Raw genomic sequence first — 17838 nt, forward strand, 5'->3', positions numbered from 1 at the left:
TAATAATAATAATCCTGATGGATGTCTCCAAAGCTTCTCTTGTGGCTCTTATGATTAATTGGTGGACATCCAGGTCTTCTGAGGGGGGGATTAATGTTTGCTACATCCCCACACCTGGCTGGAAGAAAACATCTGGCAGAGTCAGAGCTGCTAATGTGAAATACACAAATAGTATCAGTCAGGGGAAGGTTTTTAAATATACATTTTGTTTTGTTTTATTAATTTAACAGAATATTTATTTTGAGACAAGCCTCTTTTTTATTAGTAAAGACTATTTTGTCCACTGCACCTGTACCAAACTGTGACTTCAACACAGGCATGTACAGAAATCCTGTTCGACCAACATGTTTGATCAGCTGTCATCAGTCCTGACACATGTCACTTCTTACATGGAGGTCATGTCATTGAGAGCGTGGTCCAGTTCTTCACTGATGGCTTTGTACTTCAACTTCTGAGCGTAAAGCTCATCTGTAAGCACAAAGACCAAGAAAACGTAAGTAAAAAAAAAAATACAAAAAAATGTACAATGAATAATTTGACATAAAGAAATGTAATCATTTAAATGACAAAAACAAATGATTTTAGAGCAACTGAATTTTCAGCCTATGCTGTATTTTTTTGTTTGCTCCAGCTGTGCTCTCTGTCTTTACTAGTCAGCGATTGTTTTTGAATATTTATTTGCACTAACTAAACTGAGCGCTACCCCTCAGTAACTTAATGGTGCTTCATTGAACCTGTTTGTCTATCAGGAAAGAATAACAAGCATTTTAGATAATGTGGGGCATTTTTAAAAAAATATCTCTGACTTATTGGTTATTTGTTTTAGAGGCTATCAGAGAGACATAACCAGAGGTCTTTAAAGTACTTGAAAAAAAAAAAACTAAGTAAAAGTAAAAACACCTAAACAGAAAATGACTGGTAAAAATAAATTTCACTGATAAGAAAAGTACTGAAGTAAAAATTGTATAATTGCTCACAACAGACAGGAAAGTACTTCTACACTCTAAGGTAGAGGAGCCCAAAGTGGGGCCCGTGGGCCAAATTTGGCCCACCAAGCCATTTGATTTGGCCCACCAACAGCTGCCAAACTTACAAGGTTGTAACCTATTATCCTATAGGTAGAAACGCAGTATTTCCATTGGTCAAATGACTATAAAAGGGCTGTAGTGAAGGTAGTTTTCAATCATTGTGCTGACTTTATCTTTGATTTATTAGGATTAAACATGAAACATGAAATGACAAGAAATATTTTGTTCAGATTTAACCACACATGATTTTCACACTTTATAAGGCCACAAAATCTCATATTTTATCAATTTATAAAATGTCCCATGAGCCTTTCCTACTTGAGCGTTTGGCAGACTTTCTCCAAGTGCACAGACTAAAACAAAAGAGGGCCATTGCACTGCTTAATCGTTAAAAATAAAGGACTTTACTTTAAAAAGTATTTGTATTTCATGTATTATGTTGCTGTATTTGGCCCGCTGCCCTGGATAGATTTTCATTTTGGCCCCCTCGGGGAAAATGTTTGGGCACCCCTGTTCTAAGGAATGAAGTGTTACTTAACCACACTGGTTCCACTAAACCAAGATGAGTAAATTGAGCAGTATACATATTTTCTTAAAAAAATGTACATTGATTTACAACTCAGTTTAGTGGGACCAGTTGACATAACTTGGTAAAATAAATTCAACACTTTATTTTTTAGAGAGCATAAACAACTCCTTTCATGACGAGTTCAAACATGTTTAATTTTGTAATGAGTAACTAGGTGTTACATTTTAAACTACAAAAATAAAAGTGTCGTTTTTATGGTTGAATGTAGTAAAATAAAAGTAAAAGTTACAATTTTAAAAAATACTTAGTAAAATTACAAATTCTCAACAAAATTACTWAAACTGAGCTAAGTTGATCAAGTCTCTCTCTGCCTCTGGTGAGGAGGGGGGTGAAAATCCTCCACCTCAGACCGTTCAGAGATGTAACTATCTGCGTCGCTGTGGTCAATCTCCATGTAGCATCAATTATGCTAATGCTAGCTGTCACGTTCTCTCGTCCTGGCTACACCTCCGCTCTCTAACCCCCCTCCCCTACCCACTTTGATGCATTTTTCAAATTTCGCCTTGGGGCGGAGTTATCTTTTCACAGGGGGTAAGATACGCTTTAAGTACCATAACAAAGTAAATGTACTTATAAACTTCTGGACATAACTCTAACATATATTATTTGGTGATTTTATTCCACATGATCCTATATTCCTACATTTTTTAGTTATGAACTGATTTTATCTTCTTAAGTTGTAAAATCCAAACCCAATTCAACACCTCAAAGCAGTGAGGGCCAGCAGGAGGAGGAGCATCAAGAAGACCAAGGAACTCCCCACTCAGGTCAAAGGCAACATGTGGAGGAGTACAGATCAAGGCTGGGTTATAAAAATAAATGTTACAAATTCTGAACAGTCCATGGGGCATCATGAAATCCATCAGAAAAAATGTGGCAAAACCTGCCAAGAGCGGGCTGTCCACCAAAACTCAGACCGAGAAGGACAAAGGCCAAAGATAACACAGAACGGAGCTGAGGAGCTCTTCTGTAGAGAAGCAAGAATCTCTGAGCTTCATGGAGGACAGGAAGGAAAAAGTAGTTGTTTTAAAAATGAGATTTGCCCAAAATGGAGACTCCTGAAAAACGAGGGAAATGGTGCAGTGGGTTCAGGTGGGACTAAACATTAACCTTCAAGGACAACAGCGTGTCTGACCCAAACCCAACGCCTCCTGTCAGAAAACCAACCCACAGTGAAGCACGGTGGTGGTAGCTTCATGCTGTGAGCATGGTTTTCATTTATTTATTTTATTTATTTATTTACCGTTATTTAACCAGGCAAGTCCCATTGAGATCTCAGATCTCTTTTTCAAGGGCGGCCTGGGCCTGAAGGCAACCTATTGTACATCATCAGCAGGTCCAAGCTTACTGTGGATATTCCTGTTTCTGTAAGACACGTATACACTCAAAAAACAATTTAATTACAAAATTATGTTTACTTGAAGTAAATTTAAAGCAAACAAAGTAAATACATTACCTTGGATCAATTCAACTGAGTGGAACCAGATGACATAATCATTTTAAATCAAATCCACTACATCTGATTTTTGAGTGAACAGACGTAAGAAAAGTTTGTTTTGAAAGCCTATAAATATCATTTACTTCTTAATTTGCTAAGATCACTGAACATTTCTTATGTGGTGTAATTCCGGACTTGTTCTGGTGCGGTTTACAAAATGAAAGTGTTTGTAAAGTTCACATTAAGGCAACCTGGAGGAGAAATTCTTTACCTTCCAGATCATCAATAGTCTTCTCCAGCTTGGCTACAGACCTTTCAGCAAACTCAGCTCTTGTCTCAGCCTGAGATGGAAGCAAAAAAAAACCCCATCTGAACACCCACTTCATGAATAATTGTATGAGGTATCATTGATTTAAACAAAAACTCTGAAACCAAGGTCAACCATGAGAAAAAAAAGCCATCATTACTTCACACTCACCTCTTTTAGCTTGTCTGTGAGAATCTTGATTTCTTCCTCATACTTGTCCTCCTTTTGAGAGTACTGTGGTGAAAAGACAGCATTACTCAGCTGGACTCTGGTTTATCTCGTGTCTGTCCTGCCAAATACCAAGCGCCTGTCTCGTCCTACCTTCTCAGCCTGAGCCTCCAGAGACTTCAGGTTGTTTGTGACGTTCTTCAGTTCCTCCTCCAGCTCAGCACATTTACTTTATTATTTTGAAGAAAGACAAGGTGACAAACAGAAGGGATAGAGAATCTAAATGTAGCTCAGACTAAAGTCATCCAACGGTTAAAAGGGCAAATTTCAAGAGGCTAGAAATGAAATTGGAAGAAGTCCTTAGACGCAACAGCTACAAACCTTTCACCTGTAAATGTTAATAAAATTACCTCTGGATGTCTGTCCTTTCTAAAAGCATGGCTTCCAAGTGAAACAAATTGAACACGTTACTAAATTATTAAAACAGTGTCATCATTTTATGGCTATTGAGCCTGAGGCTATAGAGTGTTTATATTTGTTTTCCTGCCATTTTGAAGTGGGGATCTGTGTTAAACTTTCTTAGGCATAACTATTGAACCAGGTATCTGAGTATTTGTGACAAAAACTGCATTTTTGCTACCTTTTACCACCTGCTGAGACCTTGTCTTACGTATTTTCCCCAGTCGGAACTAGTTCTCACAGTATGTGTTGAGCATCGCGTGATTGGTCAGAACTTTGTGGGCGTGTTTGTTTGTGGAAAGCGGCTGCAGTCACCTCATCTGCTAGCTGAGGCTGTGTAAAAATACAGCCAGCATTGCAACTGTTCCTTTAAAAATGATAAAGAAAGTCAAAAAAAAATTAATAAAGATGGTAAAATATTTTCTTAAAGGAGGTTACATTAACTGCCGTTATCAACAACAACAAAAAAAAATAAACAGCCACTCTGACAACTGTGCTGTCTGTACTGATTCTGTTTGAATGTGACGTGAGCTAGCCTGGTAAAAACCAGTCCCTATTTCTACTCTGCTTCGTACACAGGGTCTGGACCTTCAGCTTTCAAGAGATGATTAAATGCTGAAGGAATGGACTCTGTTGAATTTTAAAACGACTGGATCTGATTTTACACAATCGCTAATGTTTGGCCGTGACATAGAGAGCGCCAGCTCGACTGTGAAGGAAGCTAAGCTAAGAAGCTAACCGTAACCAGAAATTGTGTGTGCTGTAAATAACTATCTCCTACTGAGAGGAGAGGAAGCACTGAGCTGCCTAAACTACAGGCAGAGTAAAACAGCACAGAAAATCAACATTGTGGTTCACAACTCCTCCTTCTGCTCTCTGATTGGCCCGGTTGAAATTCTACAGGAGAAATCCTTGTCTATGGGAGAAATCCCAGACAAAGCAGAAAAGGGAAACTAGAACTACGGCTGTGTATTGGCAAGAATTTGGCGATACGATACGTACATATCATGACAGAGGGGTCACGATGCGATATAACCCGATATATTGCAATACTATAAGCAAGCCGATATATTGCGATTTTTTTGTCCAAAAATTCTATTAAATAAAAACCTCTTACAGGGGAAAAAAATGAAAAACCAAAATTCATTGTCTCAGAAAATTCTAATGTTACAGACATGCTTTTGATACATTTAGCTGTGTTCTGCTTTGTTTGTATTTTATTTTATTTGTTTCATATTTCTTATTTCATCCATGTTTTCAATTATTAGACTAAATTTGACAATAAATAGTTTGAAAATATATTTTTTGCAGCTTTTAGTTTTTAATATTAATTTACAATATGGTCACCCAACACTTAACAATGGCCTCTACCTCAAGAGGTAGAGGAGCCAAATGGCTGGCTCACTGCTGCCAACTAGTGGTCAGAGGCTGAACTACAACATAAAAATGAACGGCTGGCAGGAAAGTTGACATTTTAAACCTTAATAAAAAATCGATACAGGGCTTTAGAATATCGATACAGTATCGGGAAATGAATCATCGCGATATTTCAGTGTATCGATATTTTCTTACACCTCTAACTAGAACGAACTGAACTCTGTTGGAAGACAAGGTCCAGCTAGACGTGAGCTACAGTGGGAGGACACTTCAGAATTTATCCCCCACAGACTCAGGTCCTTTACTGTTTTCAACAACTTATCCTAAATTATGAAAATTTAGTTATAAAGAAATTACACATTTAGTTTTTATTTTCATTCACCTTATTATTACAGAATGATTAAGTTTAAAAGAGGCTTTCAGTAGCCTACATCTTCAGTGTTGGACAAAATGTTCATAAGTTGGCATGTTATCTAAAACATTATGGTGTGACAGGGCCTTGGCCATGAACATTCAGTGAGAAAAGATCATCTAAAACTTTATAAAGAGAGTTATTGAGAATCAGGACATTAATAATGAGACGTTCGTTGTTTCAGTACGGCGAATGCTGTGTCTTCCTGAAGGCTAGGCTAATCGCTAGCATTGTTCAATTGACAAAACAGTGACAAACTAAACGCTAAAAACACAAAAAGTTTAGCTAATGTAATGTTCTTCACAAAGCAAGAGCTTATTTTATTATTCTGAAAATCACTTTTCTTCTTCCTCCAGCTTCTCTGACTGATGACTGTTTTATTAGGTAAAAACTACTGCTAACTATTATAACTTTCAAAATCACCCAATTATCTCTTCAGAACAAAAATATTCTCACAATCCTATTTAATCTTTTATAGATATCTAACCAGAGTAGATTTAGGAAGAACTATATGTAAAGAACTGTTAAGCAGAGTTAAAACAACACTCATAATACACAAGTTTCAGTAGTGGTCTCAGACTGGACTTACAGACTCTGCCTTTGCTTCATGCTCTGAATTTTGTCTCTTTAATTTCCCCACACACAGTTACAGACACTCACGCCTCGGCCAGCTCTGCCCTCTCCTCTGTACGCTCCAGCTCTCCTTCAACAATCACCAGCTTACGAGCCACCTGGAAAACAGCAGGACAAACAGCGTGCTCTTAGTTTTACTGCGCAGCTTCATGATTAACTCAGCTTGTCAATACAGATTTTTCTATTATGTGAGTTGGTGAGTTTAATATGTCAGAACAGGGGTTCCCAAATTTTCCATAACATGACCCCCCCCCAAACAGCATTAACATCTGGCCAGGAACCACTCTTGTAAACCCACAAACAATAATACAAAATAGAAAAATCAACTTTTACAATGATTATTTTCTCACTTTTATTCATTATTTAATAATTATTACAATATTTTAGCAGAATCATTTTATTAATTCACAGGTTTTAAACTATGAAGTATGGAGGACTGAAATTGACATGATTAAAAATAAACGCCAAATACACTTAAAATACACCAATTAAATTAAAAAAGAGAACTTTCCTCATGTTTTACATTAGTTGACTTTCATATTTATTTTTCTAGCTTAGTTCCAACAAATGATATATTTTAGTACATACAGTTTTTTAAAGTATATATTTTTGTTTTTCCTTTTTCTTGTAGATGTATTTGTTTCTCTTAAATAGTTTTATTAGTTATTTGTTTCGTCCCTCAAGTCCTTATTTCCATGTGTTTTTATATTTCTGTCTCTTGTTTTTAACCTACATTCTGCATTTCTGCCTCATTATGCAAATAAGGTGGGCGGAGCATCTTGGGTCAGCTATTGGTCAACAGACAGGAAGGAGCAGGATCCATGTGCAGATCCACTGTGCATGTCTGTGCTGCCTCAGTTTGACTTAAAGTTTAAAGTTTAGTTTAAAATAAAGGCACAGGTAAGTGTTTTTCTTCTTTGCTTTTGCTAAATATAATTTGTTGGAATTAGGCTGGAAAAATAAATATGATGGTCAATTAAATTATAAAACAAGTTCTCCTTTTTTAATTTAACTGCTGCATTTTAAGTGTATTTATTTATTGGGACATTTATTTTTTGCTTTTGTTTTTAATTAGGTCGGTTTCGGTCTTCCATACAAAAGATTTTCATTTAACATTTCAGCACAAAAGGAGAAGGGAATGCAAGCATGATTTTGGTAATGATCTCTGGTAAAATGCTGTTTTTCTGAAAAGCTTTGATTTGAACAAGGTACCCTGGTAATTTAAGATCTAACTCTGAGCTTTTTGCTCAGATGCTGCACAGCAGCTGTGCTTCAAGACATCTTGTTGCGTAAACCACTATAATTAACACTGGTGATAAAACCCAGTGGAATTAGCACCTCCAATAATAGGAGAGGCTGTAAAGGCACAAGATAGAAGAACAAACAAAGCCTGGTTCCCCAAATATCCAGGTAATACAACTGAATGATCTAACAATCTGCTTTTCTGATGCAGGACAAACCAATTTTGTTTTTTAGGATCTGTTGAACTTTTCAACAAAACTACTAATCAAAAATAATCATAAAGAAATATTCTACTTCCTTGCATGATAAAAGTTTTAAACAAAGATGCTGAATGATCTTTTTTGTGCTCAAAGTACCACTCTAAATAATTTCAGCTCAATAAAAGTGAGTTATATCCACATTTGAGTTGGCTGGTAGATTAGCTGTGGCAGCCATCTTGAATCCAGTTGACTCAAGGGTTAATTAGTTCCAGATGTAGATCTTGAGAGTTTACTCAATGTCCACCCACATGCAGACAGAGGTACTTACACAATCACCCACTATCATAAAAGGCCGGTGATTTAAAAACAAAACAAAATAAAAAAAGGATTCTTTGGATTAAAGCAACAGCAAAGTTCTCACCTCTTCATATTTGCGATCGGCTTCTTCTGCGATATGTTTGGCTTCTTTCAGCTGAATCTCCTGGAGCTCCATCTTTTCTTCATCTTTCAAAGCCCTGTTCTCAATCACCTTCATACCTCTGCGTAAAAGAAAGCATGGTTTTTTTAAAGGCATGGCAGGCAGTGTGTGTCTATTGAAATGCAAGTTTATAGTGATTGTTGATTCAGTTACTATAATACATGTTAAGCTCTACTGCTCATCACACAAATGCATGTTCCTTACAAATGTGGCACCATTTAAAGGGAAATAAACAGGCAATAGTATAAGATTTATTGAAAGGAATTTATTAGTTAGAAACTGATTTAGAAGCAGCACACTATTTTCTTAGTTTTCCTTTTAAGTATTTACTTTTATAATCCATTGTTTAACTATTGTTATGTCTTGATTAAAATAGTTTAGATACATGTCTGAATCATATTTACAACACATAAGAAAACCGTTCATAATTCATAAGGTGAGAAATTTCTGTTCAGAGTGGCCTGCGATGCAGTCGTAGGCCTGCAGGGGGCACACCAGGCACAGAAGACTCTGGTATAAAAGGACCGGAAGTTCCCGGGTGCAGGCAGCGTTGCTCCGATAGCCTATATGCCACGGTCATTAATGGCGTATTTCCCGTAAAATTCTTGCCACGCTCCTCCCTTCCACTCCCTGCTTACTGCCTATGTTTTTACCATTAGCTGCTAGCACTAGTCCGTGAAAAAGTCATAAAAGTTAAAGCATCTGTGAGCTACTGGTATAAAACTTGAGTTCTGTTGTGTGCCGTTGTGTCCACTAAGCAGCAGGTACGATCGAGTAGTTAGTTTTTATCTATTTTCCTTTAGATGAGGAGGTGACAGCAGAGGATCATAGCATTACAGGGAAAACTTATCTTTAAAAGCTCACGCTTGTGTTTGTAATCGGCATTTCTAACCTGAGGATATTCAAGAGTCAGCATCAGAAATGAGAAGATGGAGGTAAAAGGGAAATGTACATTTATCCCCTTTTACTGCCAAGACCGGGAGAGGAAAGACCTCCTCCACATGACAGCTAGCAGGAAGCTAACACAGCAGCCGGCACAAAGGTAGGTGTGTGCGTGCATTTGTGTTATATGAAATGTTTTTATGCGACTTTGTCATGAGTTTTATGCAAAAGTAAAACTTGTTAGAGTGTATATTACAGCGTAGACTAAAGTAAAACTTGTTAGAGTGTATATTACAGCGTAGACTAGAGCCGAGTGACGAGCACCCCCCCCGAGCACCGAGAGCCGCAGAACCTCCGCCTGATAATCATTACGTTTTCAGTTCACTAACGTCGAGGAAAACGATCCGAACCATACAAGTAGCACATCGATTTAAAGCCCAGACTCTGCTCTTTCCAACAATATAAGTGTCACAGCGCTACGTGAAAAATTCACAGAACAAGAAGCCAAGGAATAGCGAAGAATGCTAATTTCTGGAACCACAAACACGTAACATAAACACGTCTTTCCTTTGTTTTTATGGCTTTAATCCACTTTGGAGTGATATTTTTTCCACTTGGCTGGACCTGTACGTGTCCTGTGTTAATGTTGGTACATGTAATATGCTAATTCTGTACTGTGGAGATCATTAAGAGTCGTTGTTGCGTGAAAAAAATCTTTCACTAACACTGTGTTGACCGTGAACCGTAAATGTTGAGTGTGGCATCAAGTGTTGGGCCGGATGTTCGTGGCATATAGGCTATTGCTTCAGCATTAAGCAATAAAGCTTCGCTCATAACCAGATCTGGGGTTGTATTGATTTGATTTGATTTATTGATTCAACAGGAAAAAATTAATAAAAAACAAGCCTGACTCAGCATAATTGTTGTTTTAAAGCAGGTTCCTGTTCTGTAGCACACAAAACACTCAGAAATACAGCATCACAATCACATCATTATACACCATAGACCAAAGACAAACAAGCATACCAAATTTCAGGAAGGCAGCATTTGCAAAATAGGACGTCTAAATATGAGCACAACAAAAAGTGTCCAGCAGATGGCAGACAAGATTCTTCTTAAAGGGCTGTAGTTTTGAAATGGACTTTATGTTTTGAGGAATGTCATTCCATGCTTTAGTATAAACATAGAAGAAAGACCTCCGGTATGTTTCCAATCTCTTCACATTTTAATCTATTCAGTATATATGTGGTTTTGTCATGATTTCAGTTAATGAACACAAATGTACTTACAGTTACAACAAAGAAATAATCTACGAAACACTAATGTCCTTACTTTTTGTATGTGATCCAATGTTGCACACATAATATTTGATCTTGTCTGATGGTAATGACACAGCCCTCTCTTGCTACCACTGCTTATGTATGAGCAAAGTAAATGTTAAGTGGACTGTACTTATATTGTGCCTTTTGTCCAACCAGGATGCTCATTCATACACTCTGTTACACTTTATTTCATCCCTCTACAAAACTTGTTCTCTATACTAATCAGTGCTTATAAATCATATTTATACACTGATGGGACACATCAGAGGCTTATGTGACTGCAGGCTGTTGGAATCAAACCCCCAACTCTGTTGTTGGAGGTCCACTGCTCTGACCACTAAGCCACAGCCGCCCACAAGCAAAGTGATTCAACTCTGACTGAAGTCACAGTCAGACGTCACCTCTCGCTCTCATCGGCTGCCTTCTCAGCTTCTTCCAGCTTCTGTAGAGCCGTTGCCAGCCTCTCCTGAGCTCGGTCCAACTCTTCCTCAACGAGCTGGATGCGTCTGTTGAGGGAAGCCACTTCTGCCTCAGCCTGAGCACAGACACATGCAGGGTTAATTCATCCACTATACCAGCTCATCGGGTCTCAAAGAAGAACATTTTTCAAGCATAAAAATCTGTCTGTTCTCTGTTTTTTAATAAAATACTTTATTTCTTGCTTGACTACAAAGTTGTGGGCGTTACTTTGGAGCTTGCTTGCTTTGAATGAATCTATCTTTGCTCTACAAGTGTTTGTTTGGTGACAGCTGTGCCGTCTATATGGAGACACATGACAGAAATTCTTTAACAGTGACTGAGGATCAAGTCAGCTGTAGAATAGAAAGAAGGCACAACAGACAACAGTTTAATTTCTTTTCTTTTAAAATAGGGGTCTACAGGCTTTACTAGCCCCTTCAACATATCATAAAGGTTACACAAGTCATTATGTCTTAAATAAATGCAACATGTTAAGATTTAAATTGTGCAAGTCTGTTTGAATCATGTCTATTTTGTGAAAAATATTAAGTATCACACCTTGAAATGACAAAACATCAATCAATTATTAATGTGTTTTGCTCCTTGTATTTATATTTTTGACTTAAAATTGTATTTGCACACCTAATTGCTGGGAGATCTGTAATCACATAAATGGGCAATAACACTTTTAATATGATCCATTTCTTTGGCTACGAATATAAATATTAGTCGTTATAAATTTTTTTGTACAAGCTATAAAGAGCCAAAACGAAGGTGAAGAAATTTATAGTTATTACAGGTTAGTACTGATGTTAGAAGCACAAGGTTTTCCTTTTTATAATGTTTGATCTAATATGTGTTGATTGATATAGAGTAGTTACATGTCCGAATCATAAACAACACATAATTGAAACGTTATTATAACATTAGATTGAGACTTTTGTCTGAATGCCTGTGATTCAGCCGTAGGTCAGTAGGGGGCGAACTCAGGCATTGAAGAATCATGTATAAATTGATGCACTTCCTGGCTTTTAGTCAGTGTGGTTTCCTGTCAGCTCCGCTTCGCAATAAACCTCACAGTTCCAGATTCTGGTTTAGTATGGTTTTAATTCCTTCTACAAATCATTTTATTTAACTTTGGTGGTTTTCATATTGACTTGACTTCAGTCTATTGAACACGTAATTTCCTTACAAAGGGGTCAAAGAGCCGCATATGACCACAGAACTGTATGTTTCGGACTTTCATTTAGCATTTAATTCAGCTAACTATCGTTATTAAGTAGATTTTTCAGTTCATTCTTTCACACCGGTGTCTTGTTTTTGAGAATGAGTTGTTTTAAAAGCCTGAAAAAAAGGTACTTGTTTTGCTAGTCATTAGCCTAGCTTGGACAATAGACTTCTGCATGGTCCATCCGAACCTGTGAAATCTGCTTTTTTTCTTGTTTGTTGTTTATTTTTGATCTAAAACAACACATGCTACAAAAACAAACAAAAAAACCTGCTCGACAAAGGGCTGAATGAAACAACTATCTTATCCTTCCCACATTTAAATTCTTCATGCTCCCATTATTGTGTGATGAAAGTTTCATCGTTTTGTTCTCAGCTTTGTGCCACCTGCCCTACTTGTCACAGGGCTTGTATGTTTGTAAAAGCTGAAAAGCACTCAGACAGCAATGGCAGCATTTCGCTTCAACTACTTTGCTTATATACCTGGAAGCAGACATATAAAGACTGTCATATGTTCAAAAACTCATTGATGGAGGGAGCACAGACGCTGTGCACAGAGGAATCTGTCTTCAGAGAAATGTTGAGCTTTAACAGTGACAGATTTGTGGCCCAAGTAATGGTGGTAATGAGACAGCTGACTACCTTGCAGAAGCTGGCATTCAGACCCACTTCAAAGGACCAGAGCCTGTTGTAGGTATTACAACAACAGTCTGTAGGACTGCTGTACAGGCCTGGATCAGATGTCAACACTCAATCCACTGGAGGGAGCTGATGGACTGTAGACAGGGACGGGAACTGATAAATGGCCCAAATCTTATGTTTGGGAAAGCTCTCATCACTCAAAGTCCTAACTGGGCACAAGTTGCTCAACCGCCACAAAATGGTGATGGGACTCCATGACAATGGTCTGTGTGATGCCTCTGGCATTGAATTAGAGACCTTTTTGCACTACTTAGACCAGTGCTTGGCTCTGAGCAGTCAAAGAAAATTAATTTTAGGGGACCTCTTTTTGGAGTGTTTCCAACCTCGTGTCCTTCGGGGTAGTGTTGTAGTACTTGAAACCGGTCTTGGTCTTAAGACCGGTCTCAAGACCAGTTTTTGATGGTCTTGGTCTTGTCTTGGACTCGACAGCATTTGTACTTGGTCTTATCTCGGTCTCGGACATTGAGGACTCTGAATTTTATTTCACGACCACAACTGTGGAAATATCATTAAACAGCCAGACTATTGTCCAATTTATTAGTTAACAATCTTGCTTTAATTGGATTTAAAATGTAGCTACTGATTCAAATCCAAACCTGACTTATTGCTATTTATGTATTTTTGTTACCGTTTGTCACCCATTCCCACTCTCTTCACTCGCACACAGCAATCCAGGAAAATAAGCAGTGGTTCTTTGGGAATGGTAAAAGATGTCTTCAAAATTTTAAGTAAAAAATTTGGCTACATTATTCATAAATAATATCATTATAAAACAACAACAACCATGAGAAAGGGTACAGCAACTTGTAAATTTGGCAGTGCTTTACTTTCAGAGACAATGGGGACAACTTTAAACTTTTATCATCACTAACGTTAACAAAGAGCCTCTGTAGCAAAATTCTTTCCTCTGCCCTCAAACAAAGATTTTATCAATATTAGCTCTACCAAATAAGTTAACTACAATGGAGAGAAGAAGTACTTAGTCAGCAGCAATAGTTCAAGTTCTCTCACCTAAAACGATGACAGAGGCCTGTGATTGACATCATAGTTAGACCTCAACTTTGAGAGACTAAATACTCCCCCCATCCCCCACTGTACATGTGTACAGAATACTCCATCTTTTAGGAAACTTTTTTTTAATCTGGTCTTGGTCTTGTCTTGGTCTCACCCTCGCTTGGTCTTGGCCTCGACTTGGTCCAAACCCTAAAAGTCTTGGTCTTGTCTCGAGACACTGTTGTCTTGGTCTTGACTTGGTCTCGGGTTAGGTGGTCTTGACTACAACACTACTTCAGGGAAGCAAAAGTTTGAATAAAGACTGGTGTCTTTTTGGGGGAGAGCATTGGGCTCATTTGCGAGGTCTCTGCTCATATGGATTCCCCACTCAACATAAACCATAAACCATTATGGTGGATATTGGAGTGGAGAGCTGGAAGAAACCCATTCAGTGAAGTGTACAGCAGCGGGACGAGTTTCCTAGGAGCTCTGTGCCATGTATCTCGTTGGACCATAGAATGTGTGCACAACAGCAAACCTCACACCACCACCTGATTGTCTGCTGTTTAGTCAGCTGCTGACCAACCATGTTGGGCCCTTTTGCCTTTTTCTCTGTAACAGATGTCACAAACAATAAGGTACAAACTAGAGATACCCATTAGAAGATCACTTTAAATGTGACTGAACTATGCCTTTCAAGTGACAACTGTGAACTCTTCAGCATCTTTCACCAGAATAAGACAACATAAATGAATGGGAGACTGGGGACCACATGAAAGACTATCTCCTGCTGTACAGTGACCTGGACAGAATGAGTGATGTGCCTAAAATGGACTTGAACCATTGTTAGCCTTCCAGTCAAGGCTGAGCAGGTGACATCATAGTCAAAATAGGTCTCTGAATCCCACCAACAGCTGTCGGGGCTCTGATTCTGGACACGATGAGAATGGAATGTAACAGGCTTGGTTTAAACTGAACACATTAAAGCTGGGACGAGGCTGTGGGCCCAGGACTCTGTTTGAGTTCAACCATATCATAGCTACAAATACTACAAGTCACATTGTTCTAAATGCCAAGGAAACTAAACGTATGCTATTCTCAAATCCAAAAAGCAAAAGCAACCAAAATATCCTATAATCGTAAGCAACTGTTTCCCTTTACTGTTTTTGACATCTCACAATCAGCACCACAGGAGAAGAAAACTGAAGATAAAATTAAATTGTTTTCCTTTTTAGAAACAAAAATAAAATCATTTAGAGGTTCAAAAAGGAGTGCTGCTGACAGTTTTATTCCTGTTCTGTGATGTTTTTCCACGTCTGCCCGGCCAACCCATAAAAACCCAAGCTTCTCTTACAGGTTTTCACCCTCCGAATGGGTACAGTATTTTCTCAGTTCTTCACCAGTGTTTATCAGCTTTTTTTTTACCAGGTGTTTACACTGTACCCTCTTTTTGTTGCTGCAAAACTACTTTAAAACTATTTGACTTGATCCAAAAGAACAAAGATTTAAACTAAGATTTACATTTGTTATGACTTCGCATTTGTTCTTGAGTTTGTCAGGTTTTGTGTAATTATCGTGTCATTGCAGGTTTTACAAGTTTGGGTGTTTTTGTTGCCATCAGAGTTAGTTAGATGTACTGATGCACTGGAGCTGCTTTATTTGCTCACTATTTGTCCAATTCTGTCCCTTTAATGCAACCTAAATAAATAAAAAATCAAACCCTGCTGCTTGATTTGGAATAGTGTTAAACCTCTTGTAAGAGTGCATTGATGGAAATTAAATTCGCAATAATAAAGGGTCATTTTAAGTTGTTATGCCTCCTACAAAAATAACAAAAACTGATGCATTAATCAGATATGTCTGCATGTTACAGCTCACGATTGCTTACGTTCCTATCTTACTGTAAGTTGGTGAATTTGGGACGGCAGCTGCATCGGCGTCCTTTAAAAGCCCTGCAGAAGTTTCCTACTTAATCCCAACACTACTTTATATTTCAGCCTGTTTTACTCACATCAGCAGCCTTTTTGTCAGCAACCTCCAGCTTTTCCTGAGCATCCTTGAGGGCTTCAGAGTATTTGTCGAGCTCGTCTTCTGTTCCCTTCAGCTTCTTTTGCATTTGCAGAAGTTCATCTTCGTGCTGACGGTACGAAACATTAAACAGAGTTCAGAGATTGTAACCACATGTCTATATATTTCTTGCTTGTAGCCTTTAATAACTTTAGCTAAATGAGTCACATTAGAAAAATCTATAGTCACATTGAGAAATGCTTGTAACGAGTAAAATTATAAACCAATCAGCAAAGTGATGATCTGTTGTTATGATAATAAATCATCATTTGCAGAGTTTCAAATCTATAACTGTGGTTGTTTGTGTTACAGTCAGGAATTAGAGGCCTCTTAAACACATTATTGATTAATAGGTAGATAAAAAGATTAAGAATTGTTTTTTTTAATTATGTTTCTTTATAACCAACCTGCTTGCTTCTCTCTTCGGCTCCTTTCTTGTCTGCCTCAGCTTGCTCGGCCCGGTCCAGTGCATTCTCCTTGTCCAGCTTCAGCATAAGCATCTTTTTCTTGATGGCTTCCATTTTTGCTGTTGGAGAGTGCTCACGGAGGAAGAAAAATGAAACAAAGGGCAGCTGACCTGAGAGCCGGACACGCTGGTGGAGAAACTAAACACTGGAGATTAAAAACAGCCCTTTTATATGACAGACAACAGGACACGCCCCCCTCAGAGACCCTCAATGTACTCCTCATATCTGCCTATCTAGGATTTAATTATTCATATAGTAAATTAGAGAATTGTATTTCCTGTGAAAATGCAGTATGAATCCTTAATGTTGAAATTTTTTTGCTGAATAGCAAAAAAAAAAAAAAAAAAAAAAAAAAAATGCTGAAACTATCCCTAAATAGCTAAAAGATTAGCTGAAATTGGCACAAAGAAATAGAATAAGCATTTTTACTGAATTAGGCTGAAAGAAGCTGGAATTATCACAAAATATGAATTTAGCCAAAATAAGCTCAAATTAGCTAAGTAGCTAAATACACAAAACAGCTAAAATTAGCAGAAAACTGCTGAAAAAAGCATAAATTATTGGAATAATAGCAGAAAATGTCAGAATGATAGCTAAAGAAGCAGAAAAAAGCTAAAATCAGTGAAATAAAAGCTAAAGGAAGCTGAAATTAACACAAAGAAGTTGAATAAAGCAGAACCAAAACAAAAGGTAAAAAATACAAAAAAGTTTTATGAACATTTTGAAGAGTTTAAAGGATGTTGAAGGCAGCTCCGTTCATTTTCAATGAGAGTCACATGGATGAAAAAGCTAAATATCTCAAAAAATACAAACAGCTGAAGTACCAAAAGTCGTAACAGGAAAGTCCTTAAGGAGCTGAATGCATGATATATCAATTGTATAATAACACAAAAATCCTTTTTAAGCATTGAGTAAAAAGAAGTCAAAAATGTTTTCCTATAAAAGCATTTTGGTATTTACTGTAACTATATATAGAAAAATAACTGAAGGGTTCCAATTCAGCTACTGCTCTAAATTTCAACATTTTAGACTAAGATCATCTGGTGTTGAGAAACGATGGTTAAACGCGCCTGGGGTGTACTTGCCGGCCTGGACACGTGGCGGTGGGAGCCGGGACGGAGCGACTAATCTAACAAGTGAGGCGTACCAGCTTCCCTATTGCCTATTTGGATCAATATCAGCCGTGCCCTGTTTTTCAGTTGAGGATCAAACTGGAGCTATTGGTTTTGGTGAGCATGCTCGTGTCCGACATGGTGGGAACCATGTTATTCAAGCCTTGAAGTGTGCGCCATTCAGCGAAGAAAAGAACAGCAAGCTACTGACTGGCTTCAGAACCTCACCTGATCGGCCTATGTTACTGTTTTTCATCAGTGGCCAAAAGACATTAG

General features: G+C 37.8%; 1 protein-coding gene across 1 annotated transcript in view; it reads right to left on the bottom strand.

Annotated features, from left to right (window-relative positions):
• The window catches only part of LOC106525106 (tropomyosin alpha-3 chain), a 20848-nt gene extending 4251 nt beyond the window's left edge, over positions 1 to 16597 (bottom strand). Inside the window, exons 1-9 of the mRNA XM_014019214.1 lie at positions 16391 to 16597; positions 15928 to 16053; positions 10937 to 11070; positions 8275 to 8392; positions 6439 to 6509; positions 3684 to 3759; positions 3534 to 3596; positions 3327 to 3396; positions 390 to 468 (exon numbers count right to left, since the gene is read on the bottom strand). Of these exons, the coding sequence (XP_013874668.1) occupies positions 390 to 468; positions 3327 to 3396; positions 3534 to 3596; positions 3684 to 3759; positions 6439 to 6509; positions 8275 to 8392; positions 10937 to 11070; positions 15928 to 16053; positions 16391 to 16504 (851 nt within the window). The 5' untranslated portion in view covers positions 16505 to 16597. The remainder of the gene's footprint in view (positions 1 to 389; positions 469 to 3326; positions 3397 to 3533; positions 3597 to 3683; positions 3760 to 6438; positions 6510 to 8274; positions 8393 to 10936; positions 11071 to 15927; positions 16054 to 16390) is intronic.
• Between the last annotated feature and the right edge of the window lie 1241 nt (positions 16598 to 17838).

The sequence above is a fragment of the Austrofundulus limnaeus genome, unplaced genomic scaffold (assembly GCF_001266775.1).
Source record: "Austrofundulus limnaeus strain Quisiro unplaced genomic scaffold, Austrofundulus_limnaeus-1.0 Scaffold212, whole genome shotgun sequence".
Lineage (NCBI taxonomy): Eukaryota > Metazoa > Chordata > Actinopteri > Cyprinodontiformes > Rivulidae > Austrofundulus > Austrofundulus limnaeus.